The sequence below is a fragment of the Pongo pygmaeus genome, chromosome 6 (assembly GCF_028885625.2).
Source record: "Pongo pygmaeus isolate AG05252 chromosome 6, NHGRI_mPonPyg2-v2.0_pri, whole genome shotgun sequence".
In the NCBI taxonomy this organism is placed as follows: Eukaryota; Metazoa; Chordata; class Mammalia; order Primates; family Hominidae; genus Pongo; species Pongo pygmaeus.
In genome coordinates this window covers 16,995,390-17,016,330 of record NC_072379.2, presented here as the reverse complement: position 1 = coordinate 17,016,330, position 20,941 = coordinate 16,995,390, and the positions used below count along the sequence as shown (strand labels likewise).

The following is a 20,941-nucleotide window of genomic DNA, read 5'->3' as shown; positions in this document are numbered from 1 at the left end:
CTATCTTAATGTAGTGGGTGTCAGATGCTCTCACACTGTTCTATTTCTTTGATCACAGCAAAGTTGAACATTTTTTCACACACTTGTTTACTAATAGTATCTCTTTTTTCATGAATTGTCTCCTCAAGTTTTTTGCCAGTTTACATATTGGAGACTTAATTTTTTTTTTTTTTTTTGGTATCAACATGCGTAAGTCCTTTTTTTTTTTTTTGTTCCAACATGCGTAAGTTCTTTTTTTTTGAGATGGAGTTTCACTCTTGTTGCCTGGGCTAGAGTGCAATGGTGTGATCTTGGCTTGGCTCACTGCAATCTCTGCCTCCTGGGTTCAAGCGATTCTCCTGCCTCAGCCTCCCAAGTACTGGGATTACAGGTGCCCTCCACAATACCGGGCTAATTTTTTTGTATTTTAAGTAGAGACGGGGTTTCACTATGTTGGCCAGGCTGGTCTCCAACTCCTGATCTCAAGTGATCCACCGGCCTCAGCCTCCCAAAATGCTGGGATTACAGGCGTGAGCCACTGCGCCCGGCCCAACATGTGTAAGTTCTTTACATAACACAGAACTTTTTGTTATATTTGCTGTGAACGTTTGCTCCAGATAGCTTCCCTTTGATTTTAGCTTTGGCAGTTTTGTCAAGTGGTTGTTTACTTTGATAACATACAAACCATCCATCCTCTGTGATTTCTTTCAACTTAACTTGTAAAGTTATCACCCTTTGTGCTCGTGTTAGGAGCACATACACTGAAGTTGAAACAGTACAGTGGAAATTTGCACGGCCCTTGCATCAGGATGACATAGATTTATAAAGTCCATATTTTTTGTAGTATAAGAATATAGGCCAGGCTTCGTGGCTCATGTTTGTAATCCCAGCGCTTTAGGATGCCGAGGCTGGTGGATCACCTGAGGTCAGGAGTTTGAGACCAGCCTGGACAACATTGTGAAACTCCGTCTCTACTAAAAATACAAAAATGAGCTGGGCGTGGTGGCAGGCGCCTGTAATCCCAGCTACTCGGGAGGCTGAGGCGAGAGAATCGCTTGAACCTGGGAGGCGGGGGTTGCAGTGAGCCAAGATCGTGCCATTGCACTCCAGCCTGCGCAACAAGAGCGAAATTCCATCTAAAAAAAAGAATTATATCTCAGTGAAGCTGTTACAGCACCCTCCTCCCCACAAAAAAAAACTTACCATCCTTCTGAAGATTTGAAGTATAGTAAAACAAGTTCCTTTTTAGAGGTGAGAATTTTCTTTAAGCTTTTCCTATCCATATTCATGTTATCTGTGCCTATAATTTTCTTTTTGTGTGTTTTATCTTTATCAGGGTTTGAGAAGAAGTTCATGCTTGCCAAATAGACATAAAGGAACTCATCTCTTTTTGCACACTTTTTTTTTTAGACAGGGTCTCACTCTGTTACCCAGGCTGGAGTGCAGTGGTGCAAACACAGCTCACTGTAGCCTCAACCTTTCAGGCTCAAGTGATCCTCCTATCTCAGCCTCCCAAGTATCTGAGACTACAGGCACACATACCCTATGTCTGGTTAATTTTTGTATTTTTAGTAGAGACGGGGTTTTGCCATGTTGCCCAGGCTGGTCTCAAATGCCTGAGCTCAAGCAATCCGCCTACCTGGGCCTCCCAAAGTGCTAGGATTATATGTGTGAGCCACCACACCAGGCCCACTCTGTACACTTTATACAACATTAAAATTATCTGTTTCTTAAACATATAAAAATTGCCCTGGTGGAAATAATGGGACCAACTGCAGTTTTGGGATTGTTATTGGATGGTTTTCTCAATTTTTTTCTTAGTTGTTATTCTGTTTGGATTTATACTTGGATTATTTTTAGTAATCTATATCTTTCTAGAAATTATTTCATTGACGATTTCAGTTTATTAGTCTAGAAGAATGCACAACATTCTCTTTGGATTTTGGGGAAAATCTATTTTCTATAAATTGTCCTATCTCCTTTCTCATTTCTAATTAAAAATATTCCCTTAATTAAATTTGTCAGAGGTTTATTTTAGTCATCTTATCAAAAAAACCAGCTTTTGAACTCATTTATCATTTTACTGCTTTATGTTGTACAATGTATTTATTTCAGGTTTTATCTTTATTTACCACCTCTTTAAAAATTGCTTTTCTGCTTAACTTTTAAATGACAGGCTTTGTTAATATCAGCTTGGATAATCCCAGCCTGAATAAGATTCTGATGCCTGACACACTGGTGGGGGGAGAAGCTGATGGATTATCATTGTATGTTTATCAGTCAGGCACCAGTGAGGACAACAACAGGGCCCATACCAGCTAATTCAATAGAAGAAATTCAAATACAGGGAACTAGTTGTCAGATATTGGAAGAGCTGAAAATCAAATGGGCTAGTGAGTCATTGCAGAGATGAGCAACAGCAGCAAGCTGTGACTCCCCACCCACACACAGCTGGAGGGACGGAAGACAGAGGGAATGTCACCACATTCCAGGAGCTGGGATACATGCTGAGACCCAGCACAGCTCTCATGAGACACTCCAGAAGGGATAGATAGGGCAAGGGTTGGGGAAGAAAAGGGGTGGGGGAGGAATAACTTTTACTACTCCTCTCCCTGCAATCTCCTGCCAGTGCCACTCTTTGGTGGAAATTCACCAGAAGCCAGTTGGTCAAGAAGCCTGAGAAACATAATTTCCACGGGCCAGGCCCCTGTGATAGGAGCAGAACCAGGAAGAGCAGGCAGCCCATGGGCCTGAGAATAGATAATGACAAGCAGGCACTTTGCATTTATATGCAGGTTAGGTCAGAAGGGGTTGTGATGCTCCACTGTCTTAGTCTGTTTGTGCTGCGGTAACAGATTACAACAGATTGGGTAATTTACAAAGAGCAGAAATTTATTTCTCACAGCTCTGGAGGCTGGGAAGTCCAAGGTCAATGTGCTGGCATCTGGTGTGGGCCTTCTTGTTGTGTTCACACATGGCAGAAAGCAGAAGGGAAAGAGAGAGTAGACCCACTCTGGCAAGCCCTTTTACAGTGGCATTAATCCATTTACAAGGGCAGATCCTTCATGACCTAAATGCCTCCCAAAGGGCCCCACCTCCCAACACTGTTGCATTGGGGATGAAGTTTCCAACACATGAATTTTGGAGGAGACACATCCAAACCATAGCATTCACAGATGACAGAGCTAGCACCAGGATGCTGTAAACATCTTCGCTAAGTCCTGCTGGGTCCTAGCTTCTGGACTCCTTCCTTGTTCTCCCTTTTCTCTTCTTCTTTGAGACTGCTAAGCTAAGCCATTTAAAAGGGGTAAGTCAGGTTTTTGTGCTGGTTCTTCCCCCAGTCAGCTCTGTTTCCTTTGGCCATCGTATTCAAAGCCTTGATTTTAACCTGATCCTGTGCTCAGGGATGCCCCGGTCTTTATCTCTAGTCTTGGCTTCTTTCCTTGGCTCTGGCCCTGTATTTCTAATGGCTTGCTGGATGTCAGTGAAGCCTCAAAATTACTGCAAATTGAATTTTTGATCTCTTCTCCCCAAATCTGTTTTGTTTCCTCCATTCTTTTCTCAGTTGATAGAACCCCCTTCATCCAGACATCAGAGCTGGCTAAGGATGGAGCAAGCCTTAACCCTTCCTTCTTTCTTACATTCTGTATAGGCATCCACAGAGCTACTTAATTCTATGCCCTAAGGTGTCCATGTATTTCTTGTTTTATTTTTTATTTTTTTATTATTATTTATTTATTTATTTATTATTATTATACTTTAGGTTTTAGGGTACATGTGCGCAATGTGCAAGTCAGTTACATATGTATACATGTGCCATGCTGGTGCACTGCACCCACTAACTTGTCATCTAGCATTAGGTATATCTCCCAATGCTATCCCTCCCCCCTCCCCCCACCCCACAACAGTCCCCAGAGTGTGATGATCCCCTTCCTGTGTCCATGTGTTCTCATTGTTCAATTCCCACCTATGAGTGAGAATATGCGGTGTTTGGTTTTTTGTTCTTGCGATAGTTTACTGAGAATGATGATTTCCAATTTCATCCATGTCCCTACAAAGGACATGAACTCATCATTTTTTATGGCTGCATAGTATTCCATGGTGTATATGTGCCACATTTTCTTAATCCAGTCTATCATTGTTGGACATTTGGGTTGGTTCCAAGTCTTTGCTATTGTGAATAATGCCGCAATAAACATACGTGTGCTTGTGTCTTTATAGCAGCATGATTTATAATCCTTTGGGTATATACCTAGTAATGGGATGGCTGGGTCAAATGGTATTTCTAGTTCTAGATCCCTGAGGAATCGCCACACTGACTTCCACAAGGGTTGAACTAGTTTACAGTCCCACCAACAGTGTAAAAGTGTTCCTATTTCTCCACATCCTCTCCAGCACCTGTTGTTTCCTGACTTTTTAATGATTGCCATTCTAACTGGTGTGAGATGGTATTTCATTGTGGTTTTGATTTGCATTTCTCTGATGGCCAGTGATGGTGAGCATTTTTTCATGTGTTCTTTGGCTGCATAAATGTCTTCTTTTGAGAAGTGTCTGTTCATGTCCTTCGCCCACTTTTTGATGGGGTTGTTTGTTTTTTTCTTGTAAATTTGTTTGAGTTCATTGTAGATTCTGGATGGATATTAGCCCTTTGTCAGATGAGTAGGTTGCAAAAATTTTCTCCCATTTTGTAGGTTGCCTGTTCACTCTGATGGTAGTTTCTTTTGCTGTGCAGAAGCTCTTTATTTTAATTAGATCCCATTTGTCAATTTTGGCTTTGTTGTCATTGCTTTTGGTGTTTTAGACATGAAGTCCATGCCCATGCCTATGTCCTGAATGGTAATGCCCAGGTTTTCTTCTAGGGTTTTTATGGTTTTAGGTGTAACGCTTAAGTCTTTAATCCCTCTTGAATTGATTTTTGTATAAGGTGTAAGGAAGGGATCCAGTTTCAGCTTTCTACATATCGCTAGACAGTTTTCCCAGCACCATTTATTAAATAGGGAATCCTTTTCCCATTGCTTGTTTTTCTCAGGTTTGTCAAAGATCAGATAGTTGTAGATATGTGGCGTTATTTCTGAGGGCTCTGTTCTGTTCCATTGATCTATATCTCTGTTTTGGTACCAGTACCATGCTGTTTTGGACTGTAGCCTTGTAGTATAGTTTGAAGTCAGGTAGCGTGATGCCTCCAGCTTTGTTCTTTTAGCTTAGGATTGACTTGGCGATGCGGGCTCTTTTTTGGTTCCATATGAACTTTGAAGTAGTTTTTTCCAATTCTGTGAAGAAAGTCATTGGTAGCTTGATGGGGATGGCATTGAATCTGTAAATTACCTTGGGCAGTATGGCCATTTTCACGATATTGATTATTCCTACCCATGAGCATGAAATGTTCTTCCATTTGTTTGTATCCTCTTTTATTCCCTTGAGCAGTGATTTGTAGTTCTCCTCGAAGAGGTCCTTCACGTCCCTTGTAAGTTGGATTCCTAGGTATTTTATTCTCTTTGAAGCAATTGTGAATGGGAGTTCCCTCCTGATTTGGCTCTCTGTTTGTCTGTTATTGGTGTATAAGAATGCTTGTGATTTTTGTACATTGATTTTGTATCCTGAGACTTTGCTGAAGTTGCTTATCAGCTTAAGGAGATTTTGGGCTGAGACGATGGGGTTTTCTAGATATACAATCATGTCATCTGCAAACAGGGACAATTTGACTTCCTCTTTTCCTAATTGAATACCCTTTATTTCCTTCTCCTGCCTAATTGCCCTGGCCAGAACTTCCAACACTATGTTGAATAGGAGTGGTGAGAGAGGGCATCCCTGTCTTGTGCCAGTTTTCAGAGGGAATGCTTCCAGTTTTTGCCCATTCAGTATGATATTGGCTGTGGGTTTGTCATAGATAGCTCTTATTATTTTGAGATACGTCCCATCAATACCTAATTTATTGAGAATTTTTAGCATGAAGGGTTGTTGAATTTTGTCAAAGGCCTTTTCTGCATCTATTAAGATAATCATGTGGTTTTTGTCTTTGGTTCTGTTTATATGCTGGATTACATTTATTGATTTGCATATATTGAACCAGCCTTGCACCCCAGGGATGAAGCCCACTTGATCATGGTGGATAAGCTTTTTGATGTGCTGCTGGATTTGGTTTGCCAGTATTTTATTGAGGATTTTTGCATCAATGTTCATCAAGGATATTGGTCTAAAATTCTGTTTTATTTTTTTAAAGACAGGGTCTTACACTGTTGCCCAGGCTGTGCAGTGGTGCAATCATAGCTCACTGCAGTCTTGAATTCCTGGGCTCAAGAAATCCTCCTATCTCGGCCTCCCCAGTAGCTGGGACTACAGGCACATACCACCATGCCTAGCATATATATATATACATATATATATATATATATATATATACATATATATATATATATATATATATATACATATATATATATATATATTTTTTTTTTTTTTTTTTGAGACAGAGTCTCACTATTTTTAGTGAGATGGGGTTTCACCGTGTTAGCTAGGATGGTCTCTGTCTCCTGACTTCGTGATCTGCCCGCCTCGGCCTCCCAAAGTGCTGGGATTACAGGCGCGAGCCACTGCACCCGGCCTATATATATATTTTTGAGATGGAGTCTCACTCTGTCGTCCAGGCTGGAGTGCAGTGGCATGATCTTAGCTCACTGCAATCTCTGCCTCCTGGGTTTAAGTGATTCTCCTGCCTCAGCCTCCTGAGTTGTGGGGATTACAAGTGTGTGCCATCACGCCTGGCTAATTTTTGTATTTTTAGTACAGACGGGGTTTCACCACATTGGTCAGGCTGGTTGAACTCCTGGCCTCAAGCAATCCACCCAGCTCAGCCTCCCAAAGTGCTGGGATTACAGGCATGAGCCACTGTGCTGGCCCTTAATTAATTTTTTATTATAGTCTTGCTGTGTTGCCCAGGCTGGTCTCGATATCCCGGCCTCAAGCAATCCTACCACTGTTGCCTCCCAAAGTGCTGTGATTACAGGCACGAGCCACTGTGCCTGGCCTGTTTCTTCTTATTTCTACTGCATCTGCACCAGCTCTGACCTCATTATTTCTCCTCTGGCCTCTAACAGCAACCTCCAAGCCAGTCTCCTTTCCTCCAGTCTCCCCCTGTCTCATTCCATTCTCCACTGACACCACAGCAATCATTTTGGAAATACAAGTTGGATCTAGTTATTTAAGGCCACAAATTCCAAAGGTCCCCAAGTGTTCAGGATTTGCCTCAGCCTCTGCGCTCTTCCCACCTCATCTTTTGTCATTTTCTACACTGCTGTCTGGTCCAATCCTGCCAGACTACCTTCGCTCCCTGAGAAGGCCAGGTTCTTTTGTTTTCCTGAACCTAGGCGCTTGCTGCTTTCTCCGGGTCCTGTAAGGCAGCAGTTCTCACAGTGGGATCCCTGGACCAACATCAGCAACATCATCATGTGGGAACCTGTTAGAAAGGCAAATTCTCGGGTCCTACCCAGATCTACTGAATCAGAACTTTTGGCCTGGGGCTTGGGAACCTGGGTTTAAAAAAAGCCCCCAGGAGAGTTAAATTCAAGGGAAGGTTGAGGAGTCACTATTGTAAGGAAACTCCTCTTACACCTTGAATTCTGTTCAATTGCAGATGGGAGCTCTGTGTAGCCATTCCTGTTACCCCTGGATGGAGTTACTTGCCCCCTCCTGGATTTTCCCTCAGCACTTTGCCAATATCTCTACTAGAGCTGTTAAAAACCAGTTAGCAGGGCGAGGTGGCTCACGGCTGTAATCCCAACGCTGTTGGGAGACTGAGGTGGGATTATGGCTTGAGGCCAGGAGTTCAAGACCAGCCTGAACAACATGGCGAGTCCCTGTCTCTACAAAAATAAAGAATAAAAATTAGCTGGACACGATGGCACGTATTTGTAGTCCCAACTACTTGGGAGGCTATGGTGGGAGGATCTCTTGAGCCCAGGAATTCCAGGCTTCAGTGAGGTATGATTGTGCCACTGCACTCCAGCCTGGTTGACAGAATGAGACCCCCATCTCTAAAAACAAAACAAACTAGTCTACGTATTAAAATAGACTTTGAGTTCTTCAAAAGAAAAGGCTGTGTCTCATTCATCTTTATTTTCTGAGTTCCTAGAAATTTCTAGGAAATGCATTTTCCTGGGAAATGCTTAGAGTTTGTATACACACGCGCGCGCACACACACATACACACACACACAAACACACCTGTGAATAAATACAATAAATAAAAATTCAACAAACACTACATAATGCTGACAGCCAGGTACTGTCCTGAACACTGTAAAAATTTCAAAATGCTTAATCCTGGCAGGGCACGGTGGCTCATGTCTGTGATCCCAGCACTTTGGAAGGCTGAGGCGGGCAGATCACTTGAGGCCAGGAGTTTGAGACTAGCCTGGCCAACATGATGAAATCCTGTCTGTACTACTCTACTAAAAATACAAAAAAGTTAGCCAGGCATGGCAGTGCATGCCTGTATTCCCAGCTACTCAGAAGGCTGAGGCACAAGAATTGATTGCACCCAGGAGATGGAGGTTGCAGTGAGCCGAGATCATGCCACTGCATTCCAGCGGGGGCAACAGAGTGAGACCCTGTCTCAAAAAAGTAAAAAAATAATTCTTAATCCTAATAGAAACCATAAGCATTGGGGACGACTATAATAACCACTTTCCAGATGAAGAAATTGAGGCAGAGAGAGGTTAGTGTAACTCACAACCATGCAGAGGGTGAGTGGCAGAGCTGTGGTTTGGATTCTGACACTTTGGCCGCAGATTTGAGGCTGTCGATCCTGATTTCACACTGCCTCTCTGCAGCGTGAACCATGTTAAAAGCGTGCGCACAGGGGCTGCAGAATGGGCAAACTGTACCATTCTCCATTGCAGAAGTTCTCCGTGGCACTGTGCGTGGCTGTTTCTCCAGCTTACGTGGCCTCCAAAGCCATGGAGTGGGTTCAGGTCAGGGTGGCTTTCAACAGGCTCACGATTTCTGCTTAGCATTTGTTTTCCTATAGCTGCAGAAGCCCTCGGCTAATTTTCAGGAAGAGCTTTACTTGCTTTGAGGGCCAGCAATCTCTGTCCTCACTCCAGGAGGTCTGAGGCGCCCGCTCAAGTTGTGGTTTTTAGTCTTGAATGAGTCAGACTATCTCTTGGAAGGATTTTTGAGACCTTTAAGAAGAAAATGCATGACAGTATTCTCCCCAGGATAGCATAGGCCCTGCCCAGAGAGTGCTTGGCTTACTTGGAGATTTATGTAAGTTAATTCCATGTCTGAAACATTCACCCCCCCCAACTTCCACTTGGTTTTCCAAAGCAGAGGATTTCTGGAGTTCTCCAAACAAAAGGCCCTGTTTTAATACCCAAGTACAGACGGTCTCTGACTTGCAATGTCAACTTAGTGTGTCCGGAATTGGTGGGTTCTTGGTCTCACTGACTTCAAGAATGAATCTGCAGACCCTGGCGGTGAGTGTTACAGCTCTTAAGGTGGCGCGTCTGGAGTTTGTTTCTTCTGATGTTCGGATGTGTTCGGAGTTTCTTCCTTCTGGTGGGCTGGTAGTCTTGCTGGCTCAGGAGTGAAGATGCAGACCTTCGCAGTGAGTGTTACAGCTCTTAAGGCGGCGCGTCTGGAGTTGTTCGTTCCTCCCGGTGGGCTTGTGGTCTCGCTGGCTTCAGGAGTGAAGCTGCAGACCTTTGAGGTGAGTGTTACAGTTCATAAAAGCAGTGTGGACCCAAAGACTGAGCAGTAGCAAGATTTATTGCAAAGAGTGAAAGAACAAAGCTTGCACAGTGTGGAAGGGGACCAAAGCAGGTTGCCACTGCTGGCTCGGGCAGCCTGCTTTTATTCTCTTATCTGGCCCCACCCACACATCCTGCTGATTGGTAGAGCCGAGTGGTCTGTTTTGACAGGGTGCTGGTTGGTGCCTTTACAATCCCTGAGCTAGACACAAAGGTTCTCCACCTCCCCAGCAGATTAGTTAGATACAGAGTATCCACACAAAGGTTCTCCAAGGCCCCACCAGAGCAGCTAGATACAGAGTGTCGATTGGTGCACTCAAAAACCCTGAGCTAAACGCAGGGTGCTGATTGGTGTATTTACAATCCCTGAGCTAAACATAAAGGTTCTCCACGTTGCTACCAGACTCAGGAGCCCAGCTGGTTTCACCCAGTGGATCCCGCACCCGGGCCGCAGGTGGAGCTGCCTGCCAGTTCCGCGCCATGCGTTCGCACTCCTCAGCCCTTGGGTGGTCGATGGAACTGGGCGCCGTGGAGCAGGGGGTGGCGCTCGTCGTGGAGGCTAGGGCTGCGCAGGAGCCCACGGAGGCGGGGGAAGGCTCAGGCATGGCGGGCTGCAGTCCCGAGGCCTGCCCCGCAAGAAGGCAGCTAAGGCCTGGCGAGAAATTCAGCGCAGCACTGGTGGGCTAGCACTGCTGGGGGACCCATTACACCCTCTGCAGTCGCTGGCCCGGGTGCTAAGCCCCTCATTGCCTGGGGCCAGCAGGGCCGGCCGGCTGCTCCCAGTGCGGGCCCGCCAAGCCCACGCCCACCCTGAACTCCAGCTGGCCCGCAAGCGCCACAGGCAGCCCCGGTTCCCGCTTCCCGCTCCCCACTCGCTCCTCTCCCTCCACAACTCCCTGCAAGCTGAGGGAGTGGGCTCCGGCCTTGGCCAGCCCAGAAAGGGGCTCCCACCATGCAGCGGTGGGCTGAAGGGCTCCTCAAGTGCTGCCAAAGTAAGAGCCCAGGCAGAGGAGGCGCCGAGAGTGAGCGAGGGCTGTGAGGACTGCTAGCATGCTGTCACCTCTCATTAGGATGGTAAGATTTACAATTTTTCAAGTTTACAATGGTGCAAAAACTATATGCATTCAGTAGAAACCATACTCCAGGTTGTGATTTTTGTTTGTTTGTTTTTTAAAGCACAGGGTCTTGCTCTGTCACCCAGGCTGGAGTGCAGTGGCGCTGTCACAGGCTCACTGCAGCCTTCAATTCCTGGGCTCAGGTGATCCTCCTGCCTCAGCCTCCCCAGTAGCTGGGACTACAGGTGTGCACCACTGTGCCTAGAGAATTTAAAAATTTTTTTGGAGGGACAGGGTACTCACTATATTGCACAGACTGGTCTTGAACTCCTAGTCTCAAGTGATCCTCTTGGCCTCCCAAAGTGCTGGGATTATAGGTGTGAGTCACTGTTCCTGGCCTGATTTTTGAATTTTGATCTTTTCCAGGGCTAGTAATCTGCAGGTTTGCTGCTGTCTTGCAATGCTGGGCAGTGGAAGCCAGCCACAGCTCCCCATCAGCCACGTGATCATGAGAATAAACAACCAATATGGCGTTCTGTGTTGCTCACATTGTTTTGCGTATTGTACTTTGTGTTTTTGACCCCCATCATGTCTACAAAATGCCTGTGTACAGTATTCCACACTTTATTAGAAAATCGGCATGATGTAAGGCTGGGCACGGTGGCTCATGCCTGCAATCCCAGCACTTTGGGAGGCCGAGGCAGGTGGATCACCTGAGGCCAGGAGTTTGCAAGACCAGCCTGGGCAACATGGTGAAACCCCATCTCTACTAAAAAAATACAAAAAGTAGCCAGGCCTGGTGGTGTGTGCCTGTAATTCCAGGTACTCAGGAGCCTGAGGCAGGAGAATTGCTTGAACCTGGGAGGCAGAGGTTATAGTGAGCCGAGATTGTGCCACTGCACTCCAGCCTGGGAAACAGAGCGAGACTCTGTGTCAAAAAGAAAAGAAGAGAAAAGAAAATAGGCATGATGTTAAATGATTTTGCCCAGCTGTAGGCTAATGTAGGTGTTCTGAGCATGTTGTTTTTATTTTATTTTATTTTATTTTAGAGATGGAGTTTTGCTCTTGTCGCCCAGGCTGGAGTGCAATAATGCAATCTTGGCTCATTGCAACCTCTGCCTCCTGGGTTCCAGCAATTCTCCTGCCTCAGCCTCCCGAGTAGCTGGGATTACTGGTGCCCGCCAACACGCCCGGCTAATTGTTGTATTTTTTAGTAGAGACAGGGTTTCACCATGTTGGCTAGGCTGGTCTCGAACTCCTGACCTCAGGTGATCCACCTGCCTTGGCCTCCCAAAGTGCTGGGATTACAGGCGTGAGCCACCATGCCCAGCCGCACGTTTAAGGTAAGACTCTGCTAAGCTATGATGTTTGGTAGCTTAGGTATATTAAGTGCATTTCGACTCATGATATTTTCAACTTATGATGGGTGTATTGGGGTGTAACTTCACTGTAAGCCAAGGAGCATCTGTACGTAGCAAATCCCCATTTTGTATTTAGCATTGTGCTCTCTGTCGTGAAGGTGTGAGAGAAGTATACAATTGATTTGTGGGAAAGTCAGTACAGTTGGAGAGAAGAGCTAAGGCACATACATGAAGAATTAGGGCAAAGTGTGATTTTACATATTAGCATACAGTAATTGCCATAGATCCAAGTGCCAAATTGAGTGATTCCAACAATTAGAGAACAAGGCAGCATGTTGTAAGATGTGGATTATGTGTTATGAATAGCAAGTATAAAATGAGTTAGGAAAAGGAGATAAATGAAGGCTGGGATGAGGTGGGAGGCTTGAGGAGGGAGTGAGATTCAATCTGAGTAATGCAGAAAGATGATAATAAAATAACAACATTGGGGCCAGGAGTGGTGGCTCACGCCTGTAATACCAGCACTTTGGGAGGCCAAGGCGGGCAGATCGCTTGAGCTCAGGAGTTCGAGACCAGCCTGGGCAATGTGGTGAAACCCTGTCTCTACTAAAGACACAAAAAATTAGCCAGGTGTGGTGGTGCATGCCTGTGGTCCCAGCTACTTGGGAGGCTGATGTGAGAGAATCACTTGAGCCCAGGAGGTGGAGGTTGCAGTGAGCTGGGATTTCACCACTGCACTCCAGCCTGGGTGACAGAGTGAGACTTCGTCTCAAAACAAACCAACAAAAATAACAACACTGGGGCCTGGTGCAGTGGCTCATGCCTGTAATCCCAGCACTTCGGGAGGCCGAGGTGGGCGGATGACCTGAGGTCGGGCATTTAAGACCAGCCTGACTAACATGGAGTAACTCTTTCTCTACTAAAAATACAAAATTAGCCGAGCATGGTGGCACATGCCTGTAATCCCAGCTACTCAGGAGGCTGGGGCAGGAGAATTGCTTGAACCCGCAAGTCAGAGGTTGCAGTGAGCCGAGATTGTGCCATTGCACTCCAGCCTGGGCAACAAGAGTGAAACTCCGTCTCAATAAATAAATAAATAAATAGATAAATAACAACATTGGATAAGGAGAGTTTTACTGTGTGCTAGGTACTCTTCAGCATCCCTTTTACCAATTCATTTGATTTTCACAATAGCCTTATAAGGTTGGTCTTATTAATGTCCTAATTTTACAGATGAACAAATTGTGGCACAAAAAAGGTTAAGTATTGTGTGCTGGGACACAGCTGGAAGGTGGAGGAGCTTGGATTTGAGCCCACAGTTTACTCTCAGTCCTTACACTGAGCCACTGGACTGTGCCACTGCATTCCAGCCTGGGCCACACAGTGAGACTCTGTCTTAAAATAAAACAAAACAAAAACTTATTTATAATCTTTCTTCCTTGACTAGGTTGTAACCTTCATGATTCCAAGGACTTTATCTTTACTGTTAGCACGAAATTCTGGGATCTATGCTACATCAGGCACATAGTAGGAGCTTGGTGAATATTTGCTGAATGATGAGTGTATGGTAGTAGAGCGGGCCTGGTGAGATTTCTTGAGGTGCTATTTATGGGAAATGGATCAGCCAGGGTAGGCGATGTTATGCGAAAGTAGTAACACCAAGACATCAATAGCCTGACACAGCAGACGTTCATTCCTGTTCAGTTACAGTCATCTGCAGATCTAAGCAGCTTTCCAAGTAGATGTTCTCTGGGTCCTTTCTTGTTGGTTGTTTTGACCTTGTAACATTTTTTGTTTGTTTGTTTTTGAGACAGAGTTTCGCTCTTGTTGCCCAGGCTGGAGTGCAATGGCACAATCTCAGCTCACTGCAACCTCCGCCTCCTGAGTTCAAGCAATTCTCCTGCCTCAGCCTCCTGAGTGGCTGGGATTACAGGCGCCCGCCACCACGCCTGGCTAATTTTTATATTTTTAGTAGAGACGGAGTTTCACCATGTTGGCCAGGCTGGTCTCGAACTCCCAGCCTCAGGTGATCCATCTGCTTCGACCTCCCAAAGTGCTGGGATTACAGGCATGAGCCACCGTGCCCGGCCCCTTGTAGCATTTTTATCTCAAGTTCATCATGCTTCTGAGTTCACCATGGCAGAGGAAGAGAACATGAGGAATCATAAACCAGCTCTGAAATACCTCTCCCTGGAAGTGACACATGTCATCTTTTTTGCTTACAATTCATTGACCAAAGCCAGTCCAATGGCCATGACTAACTTCAAGGGAGTGGAAGGAGAGGAGAAATGGAAATATAGAGAAGATGGTCGTGTCGACCACAGGATCTATACTGCCTCCGAAACTGCTGGAGAGAGGGTGGGAACAGTCCATGGAAGGCTTACGCAGGGAAGAAATGGTAAATAAACCCAACTGAGGATGCGGATTCAAGTGGGAAGAACAGAAGGCATTTGTGCAGTGATGCTTCTTATAATTTATCTTTATCTTTTTTTTTTTTTTTTTTTTTTTAAGATACAGGATCTCACTCTGTCACCCAGGCTGGAGTACAGTGGCGCCATCATAGCTCACTGCAGTCTCAACCTCCTGGGCTCAAGCGATTCTCCCACCCCACCTCAGCCTCCCCAATAGCTGAGACCACAAACGCACACCACCACGCCCTGCTAATGAAAACAATTTTTTTTGTAGAGATGAGGTTTTGCTATGTTGCCCAGGCTGGTCTCAAACTCCTGACCCCAAATGATCCTCCCAGCTTGGCTTCCCAAATTGTTAGAATTACAGGTATGAGCCACAGTGCCTGGCCTTAAAATTTATCTTTGAAAGGTAGGAATGACAACTTCTCAATGACATGGACCAGACTGTTGCTCTGCCAGGAGGGTGGAGCGTCTCTGTGCGTGTGAACTCTGGACCTCATTCTTGGTGCTGTTAGACTATTCTATTCTGTTCTATTACCTGGATCAGCACCTTAGGCAATGTATTTTTAAACCCTAAATCTTTGTATGATCTTTGCCCACATCCAAACTTAACAGCCCTGTGTCCCCGTTACTTCAGGATTTTGGATTAAGCCATAAACTAATTCAAGCTAAGATGTGATAGTTTGATAAAACAACTCACCTAACATATTTGCATTTTAATAGAGGCTTTCAATGCCTTAAAGCAGAAGGGTTGTAATTTCAGGCACCCTGGTAAGCAGGTTGGGAAAATATTTTTCTCCAGAGGAGCCTCTTAGTGCTCCTTAAATCTTATCACACTACTCTGCAGACAGAACAAGACCGACTGTCTTGGCTGATTTCTGTTGCATTCTAAGCTGGGTACCTCCTGGGGAGAGGGTGAGATGATAACCACGTAGGCCCTGTTTTATTAAGTATATTGGCAAGAGAAGAAAGGAAACTTATTCAGAGGAGATGGACTCAGGTGTGCAGAGGAAAACAAATAAACCGTCCCACGACTCTGTCCCCTGATAAAACATCCACTGGCGTTCATCGCGGAATTATGCGGCTTTTCCATAAAAGACAACATGGCTTTTTGTGTAGTTGTGGAAACAGCTAGGTTTCTTCCCCACTGTTTGACATTTTCCATGCTTGTTGCTAAATCTTTGACAGAAGCATTAGCTGGGCTGAAGAATAATAGTGTTGTAAGAAAGCTAATAATGGCCTAGAAAAAAAAAAGTATGTATAATACATACCTTGACATTGAATCACTGAATAGTTTAATAAGTAATGCACACAAACGGAGGCCTTTTGTGTTGACATAAAATGTAAGCTCTACCTTTTTTCTCCTCAAGACGCATAAAGAACCGGAGAGGAAAATAGATGGAAAAAATTCAAATATTTTCCTTTGCGGAGTTTGATGTGCCAATGTGCTGATGGGTTCTTTTTAATTTCCTTAAGTGTTAGAGAGAGAGAGAGGGAGAGAGAGACAGGAGATAGAGTGTGTGTTGCCTTTCTTGATGTTTTCCAGAAACTGGTTCCAGATGTGAGAGTTTTATTCCAATATGGCTTCCAGGATCCCAGAGGACTCGACTTGTAGAGAGCATCACTGGAGTCAAAGGGGCCAAGGTCCAGGGGCCAAGAACACACCTTGGTGCCAGAAGAAGTTCATAAGTCTTGAAATGCAGCATCTCCTGAGGTAGAATCATTGGGCAGAACTCACGATAACAGAGCCTTCAAGAGGGGGAGTGAGGACAGGTGTGGGGGCTTACACCTGTAATCCCAACACTTTGGGAGGCCGAGGTGGTCGGATCACCTAAGGTCAGGAGTTCAAGACCAGCCTGGCCAACATGGTGAAATCCCGTTTCTACTAAAAATACGAAGAATTAGCTGGGCGTGGTGGCGCTTGCCTGTAATCCCAGCTACTCGGGAGGCTGAGGCAGGAAAATCACTTGAACCCGGGAGGTAGAGGTTGCAGTGAGCTGAGATTGCACCACTGCACTTCAGCCTGGGCGACAGAGTGAGACTCCGACTCAAAAAAAAAAACCAAAAAAACAAAAAACAAAAGAAAATGGCGAGTGAATAAGAGCAATAAAAATATTTGAATGTGTGACTCCTACCACTTTTTAACTTAGATTTTTGGGAAAAAAAATCCTTACATATTTTCATTGTAAAGATTCTCCTACTTGAGTGGCAGCTGATAAACCCAAAGCCGTTTTTATTCCTTTCTCTAACTTTCAAGCGTTCTCCATAAATGCTATACAGCCCCCACCTCTCCCCATCCTTCCACCCTTTTCCCATCCTTCAAGCAGTTCTTGAAAAGCAGTTCTTGAAATGACCCCAGATACGCTTGTTGCTTTCTGCTGATGGTACTTAACCCTGACCAGAAATCGATTTAGTTAAGATGTATTTTTAGTGGTAGCTAATAGAAACGTGGCCCTCTCTCTATATATATATACACATTTATATTTTAAGGGACAAGATCCTGCTCTGTCACCCAGGTTGGAGTACAGTGGCATGATCATAGCTCACTGCAGCCTCCAACTTCTGGGCTCAAGCAATCCTCTTGCCTCAGCCTCCTGAATAGCCGGGATTACAGGTGAATGCTTTCATGCCAAGCTAATTTATATTTTTTTGTAGAGTGTTGTCTTGCTATGTTGCCCAGGCTGGTCTTAAACTCCTGGGGTCAAGTGATCTTCCTGCCTCAGCTTCCCAAAGTGCTGGGATTACAGGCGTGAGCCACCGTGCCCGGCCCAATAAAGATTCTTAATTGTCTCACAGGACAAAAAAACTGTGGAGCTGTGACTTCATTTGCTACTCTGCCATCTCTGGGTATGGAGATGTGGGCCTTTGGCTTAGTGCCTCATGGTCATCAGCTATTGGCCCTTTGCATTTAAGGAAGGAAGCAATGATGTGGGTAACAAAAAGTATCTGCTTTTTATCAAGGAGGGAAAAGTTATTTCCCAGGAGTGCACTAACAGACTGGTTCTTGAGTCTCATTGTCTGTAGACAGATCACATGGTTGTCCCCAGCTGCAAGAGGGGCTGCAAAATTAGGATCTTGTTCCAGCACTTTGGGATGCTAAGGTGGAAGAATCGCTTGAGGCCAGGAGTTTGAGACCAGCCTGGGCAACATAGTGAGACCCCATCTTTACAAAAAATAAAGAAAAATTAGCCCAGCGTGGTGGTGCACACCTGTGGTTCCAGCTCCTCAGGAGGCTGAGGCAGGAGGACTGCTTGAGCCCAGGAGGTCAAGGCTGTAGTGAGCTATGATCATACCACTGCACACCAGCCTGGGAGACAGAATGAGACCCTGTCTCTTAAAAACAACAATTAGTATCTTGTACAGGGAAATAGAATTTTCAAAATTAACTTAGACCCACCATGATGCATTGACTGGAATGAGTAGGCCTGAAAGAAGATGGTGAAGTTGGTTAGGCAGGTATAGCATCTGCTACAAACTTCCTAAAGGTACGCTGTATAGACGATATGTTATCTATCATCCATACAGTGTACCATCTAAGTATAGATAATACGTTTTAATCCTGCTATTTGTTTGTGCTACAAATATATATCTTTCTTTACAATGTAGACATATTCCTGGGTGGTGGCTGTAAATGTCTAGTGAAATAATTGTTTTTGCACTGATTTTCATGAAAAAACTAAGATGGGTTTAAATGAAAAACATTTTGCTGACGATGATACCACATCACATGCTTAAAATGGTGATCATACAGGTATCGAAATACAAGTCCATAGAGGTACTTTCCATATTTGAGCAATGAATATGTTCCAGTAAAGTGCCCCTAAGGAGACTTCATGTGAAGTGAATCCTGTATTTCCCTTTAGCCATTATTATGAAATCAGAGATATATTCCCACTGGAGAACATTCTTCTGTAGGTGGTAGATGTAGCTGAAAAAAGTTAGCAAAGTTTTTATATGGTGGCTAAGCTTCCAAACCGGGCATTGCATTAGAATCACCCTTTGGGGCTTTCTAAAACTATGAGATTCCCAGACTTCTCTCCAAATCAGTGCAATCATAACCTTCGAGAGGGAGGCTGGGAAGCTGTGGATTTATAAAGCTTCCCACCTGATGTTGATGCCTAGGCAGATTTAGGAATCATTGTCAAAGTCTCAGATGCATAGGAATTTAATAGGACTTCGAAATAATTTGATCCAACACTTTCATTTTAAAGAGGAGGAAAGAGAAGTTATGAGACTTTCTTTTTTTTTTTCAGGAATCCTGTATACTTTATTACTATTATTATTTTCTTCAACTTTTATTTTAAGTTCCAGGGTACATGTACAGGATGTGCAGGTTTGTTACATAGGTAAATGGGTGCCATGATGGTTTGCTGCACAGATCAGCCCATCACCTAGATATTAAGCCCCGCATCCATTAGCTATTCTTCCTGGTGCTCTTCCTCCCCTTGCCCCCTCTCAATAAGCCACAGTGTGTGTTGTTCCCCCTCATGTGTCCATGTGTTCCCATTATTTAGCTCCTACTTATAAGTGAGAACCTGTGGTATTGGATTTTTCATTCCTGCGTTCGTTTGCTGAGGATAATGGCCTCCAGCTCCATCCATGTCCCTGCAAAGGACATGCTCTTGTACCTTTTTATAGCTGCATAGTATTCCATAATCCATAATACATATTCCATATTCCATATTCCATAGTACATGGTGTATATGTACCACATTTTCTTTATCTAGTCTATCATTGATGGGCATTTGGGTTGATTCCATATCTTTGCTGTTGTGGATAGTGCTGAAGTTATGAGAGTTTCTAGTGGTCACAAAGCTACATAGTAGCAGAGACTTGACTTCAGTCCTCTCGTCTCTGATACTTGTGCTCTTGCCAATACATCACCCCACTCAGGAAGGGATTTAGGAGATTTTGTGTGGTGCATCCACAGTGTTACAGTCTCTTACGAACTTGGAATCTGCTGCTTGACTTCATATCTCCCATTCCTTTATTTTATCAGAGCATTTATCAGAATGTAAAATTTTCTGTGGGAGTTATCAAATTCCTTATTCTTAGAACTCCTTCCTGAGGGTCAAAGATGTACATTGCTTTATAGAACTAGACTAACACAATTCACCAGGGGGTACGAATATAGAAAAGGATGCATCTCAAACAGAAATCTTAACTCTGAAGACTTTATACATTCTGCATTCACAATTTTGTTCAAAACTCTGTAAAATGAGCTTATTTGCGTTAAGAAGTCACTAATGACAGATCCACAAAGCTTCCTTATTGTAAGGAAAAAGGGAAGATGCTAAGATTTCATTCATTTTAGACAAACTTTTGTTTTGAATGCTTGTTATATACTCATTACTGTTGCAGATTCTGCAATAAGGAAGCTTGTAGGAAGGTTTTGGGAAGGTGGGGGAGACAGAAGTATTAACAGGCCACTGTAATATAGTGTGATAACTGCAAAATTCAAGGAATGTGCAAAGCACAGTGACTTTGTGGGGGAAGGGATTAACTTCTGGGGTAGAATTGGGTGGGTGCTTTATGTAAGGGTGAAACTTCTTTTTCTTTCACACAGGGTGCATAAAGTTTCATCAATTTTTTCCCTTTATGGATTTTTTTTTAAGAGACAGGGTCTTGCTCTGTCATCCAGGCTGGAGCGCAGTGGCATGATCATAGCTCGCTGCAGCCTTGAACTCCTAGACTCAAGCGATTATCCTGCTTCAGCCTCCCGAAGTGCTGGGATTACAGGCATGCACCACCGTGCCTGGCCAAAATATGACTTCTGAGTTGAACCTTATAGTGAATAGAAACTAAAAAGGGAACAAAGGAGACAGACATTCTGTGTCTATGCAATCACATGTGCAAAGGCCCTGGGGCAAGAAGCAGCCTGGCATGATGGGGGAACTGTCAGTGAGATATGGAACGTGGTAGAACTGGAAATGGCAGTGGAGAGGAGACTGGCTTGGGAAGCGTATGGGTCTATTCTCATATTGCTATAAAGAAATACTTGAGACTGGGTAATTTATAAAGAAAAGAAAGTTTATTACCTCATGTTTCTGCAGGCTGTACAGGAAGCATGATGCTGGCAACTGCTCAGCTTCTGGGGAGGCACCAGGAAAACTTACAATCATGGCAGAAGCCAATGGAGGAGCAGGCTCATCTCATGGCCAGAGCAGGAGCAAGAGCGTGAGGTGGGAAGCTCCACACACTTTTAAATGACCAGATCTCAGGAGAACTCCCTCACTATCATGAGGACAGAACCAAGGCAGATGGTGCTAGACCATTCATGAGAAATTGCCCCCATAACCCAGTCACCTCCCACCAGGTCCCACTTTCAACATTGGAGATTACATTTCAATATGAGACTTGTGGCGGTGGGGAGGGACACACAGCCAAACT

At 44.5% G+C, this 20,941-nt stretch overlaps 1 protein-coding gene and 1 non-coding gene across 2 annotated transcripts in view; both read left to right on the top strand.

Annotated features, from left to right (window-relative positions):
• The first annotated feature begins 716 nt into the window (after positions 1-716).
• On the top strand, positions 717-818 carry LOC129041784 (U6 spliceosomal RNA). The gene has a single exon (XR_008503933.1). It is a non-coding gene; the product is annotated as a U6 spliceosomal RNA (small nuclear RNA).
• A 9,313-nt stretch (positions 819-10,131) lies between these two features.
• The window catches only part of LOC129041422 (uncharacterized), a 35,417-nt gene continuing 24,607 nt past the window's right edge, over positions 10,132-20,941 (top strand). Inside the window, exons 1-3 of the mRNA XM_054496942.1 lie at positions 10,132-10,798; positions 16,098-16,265; positions 20,605-20,733. Coding sequence (XP_054352917.1) covers positions 16,132-16,265; positions 20,605-20,733 — 263 coding nt within the window. The 5' untranslated portion in view covers positions 10,132-10,798; positions 16,098-16,131. The remainder of the gene's footprint in view (positions 10,799-16,097; positions 16,266-20,604; positions 20,734-20,941) is intronic.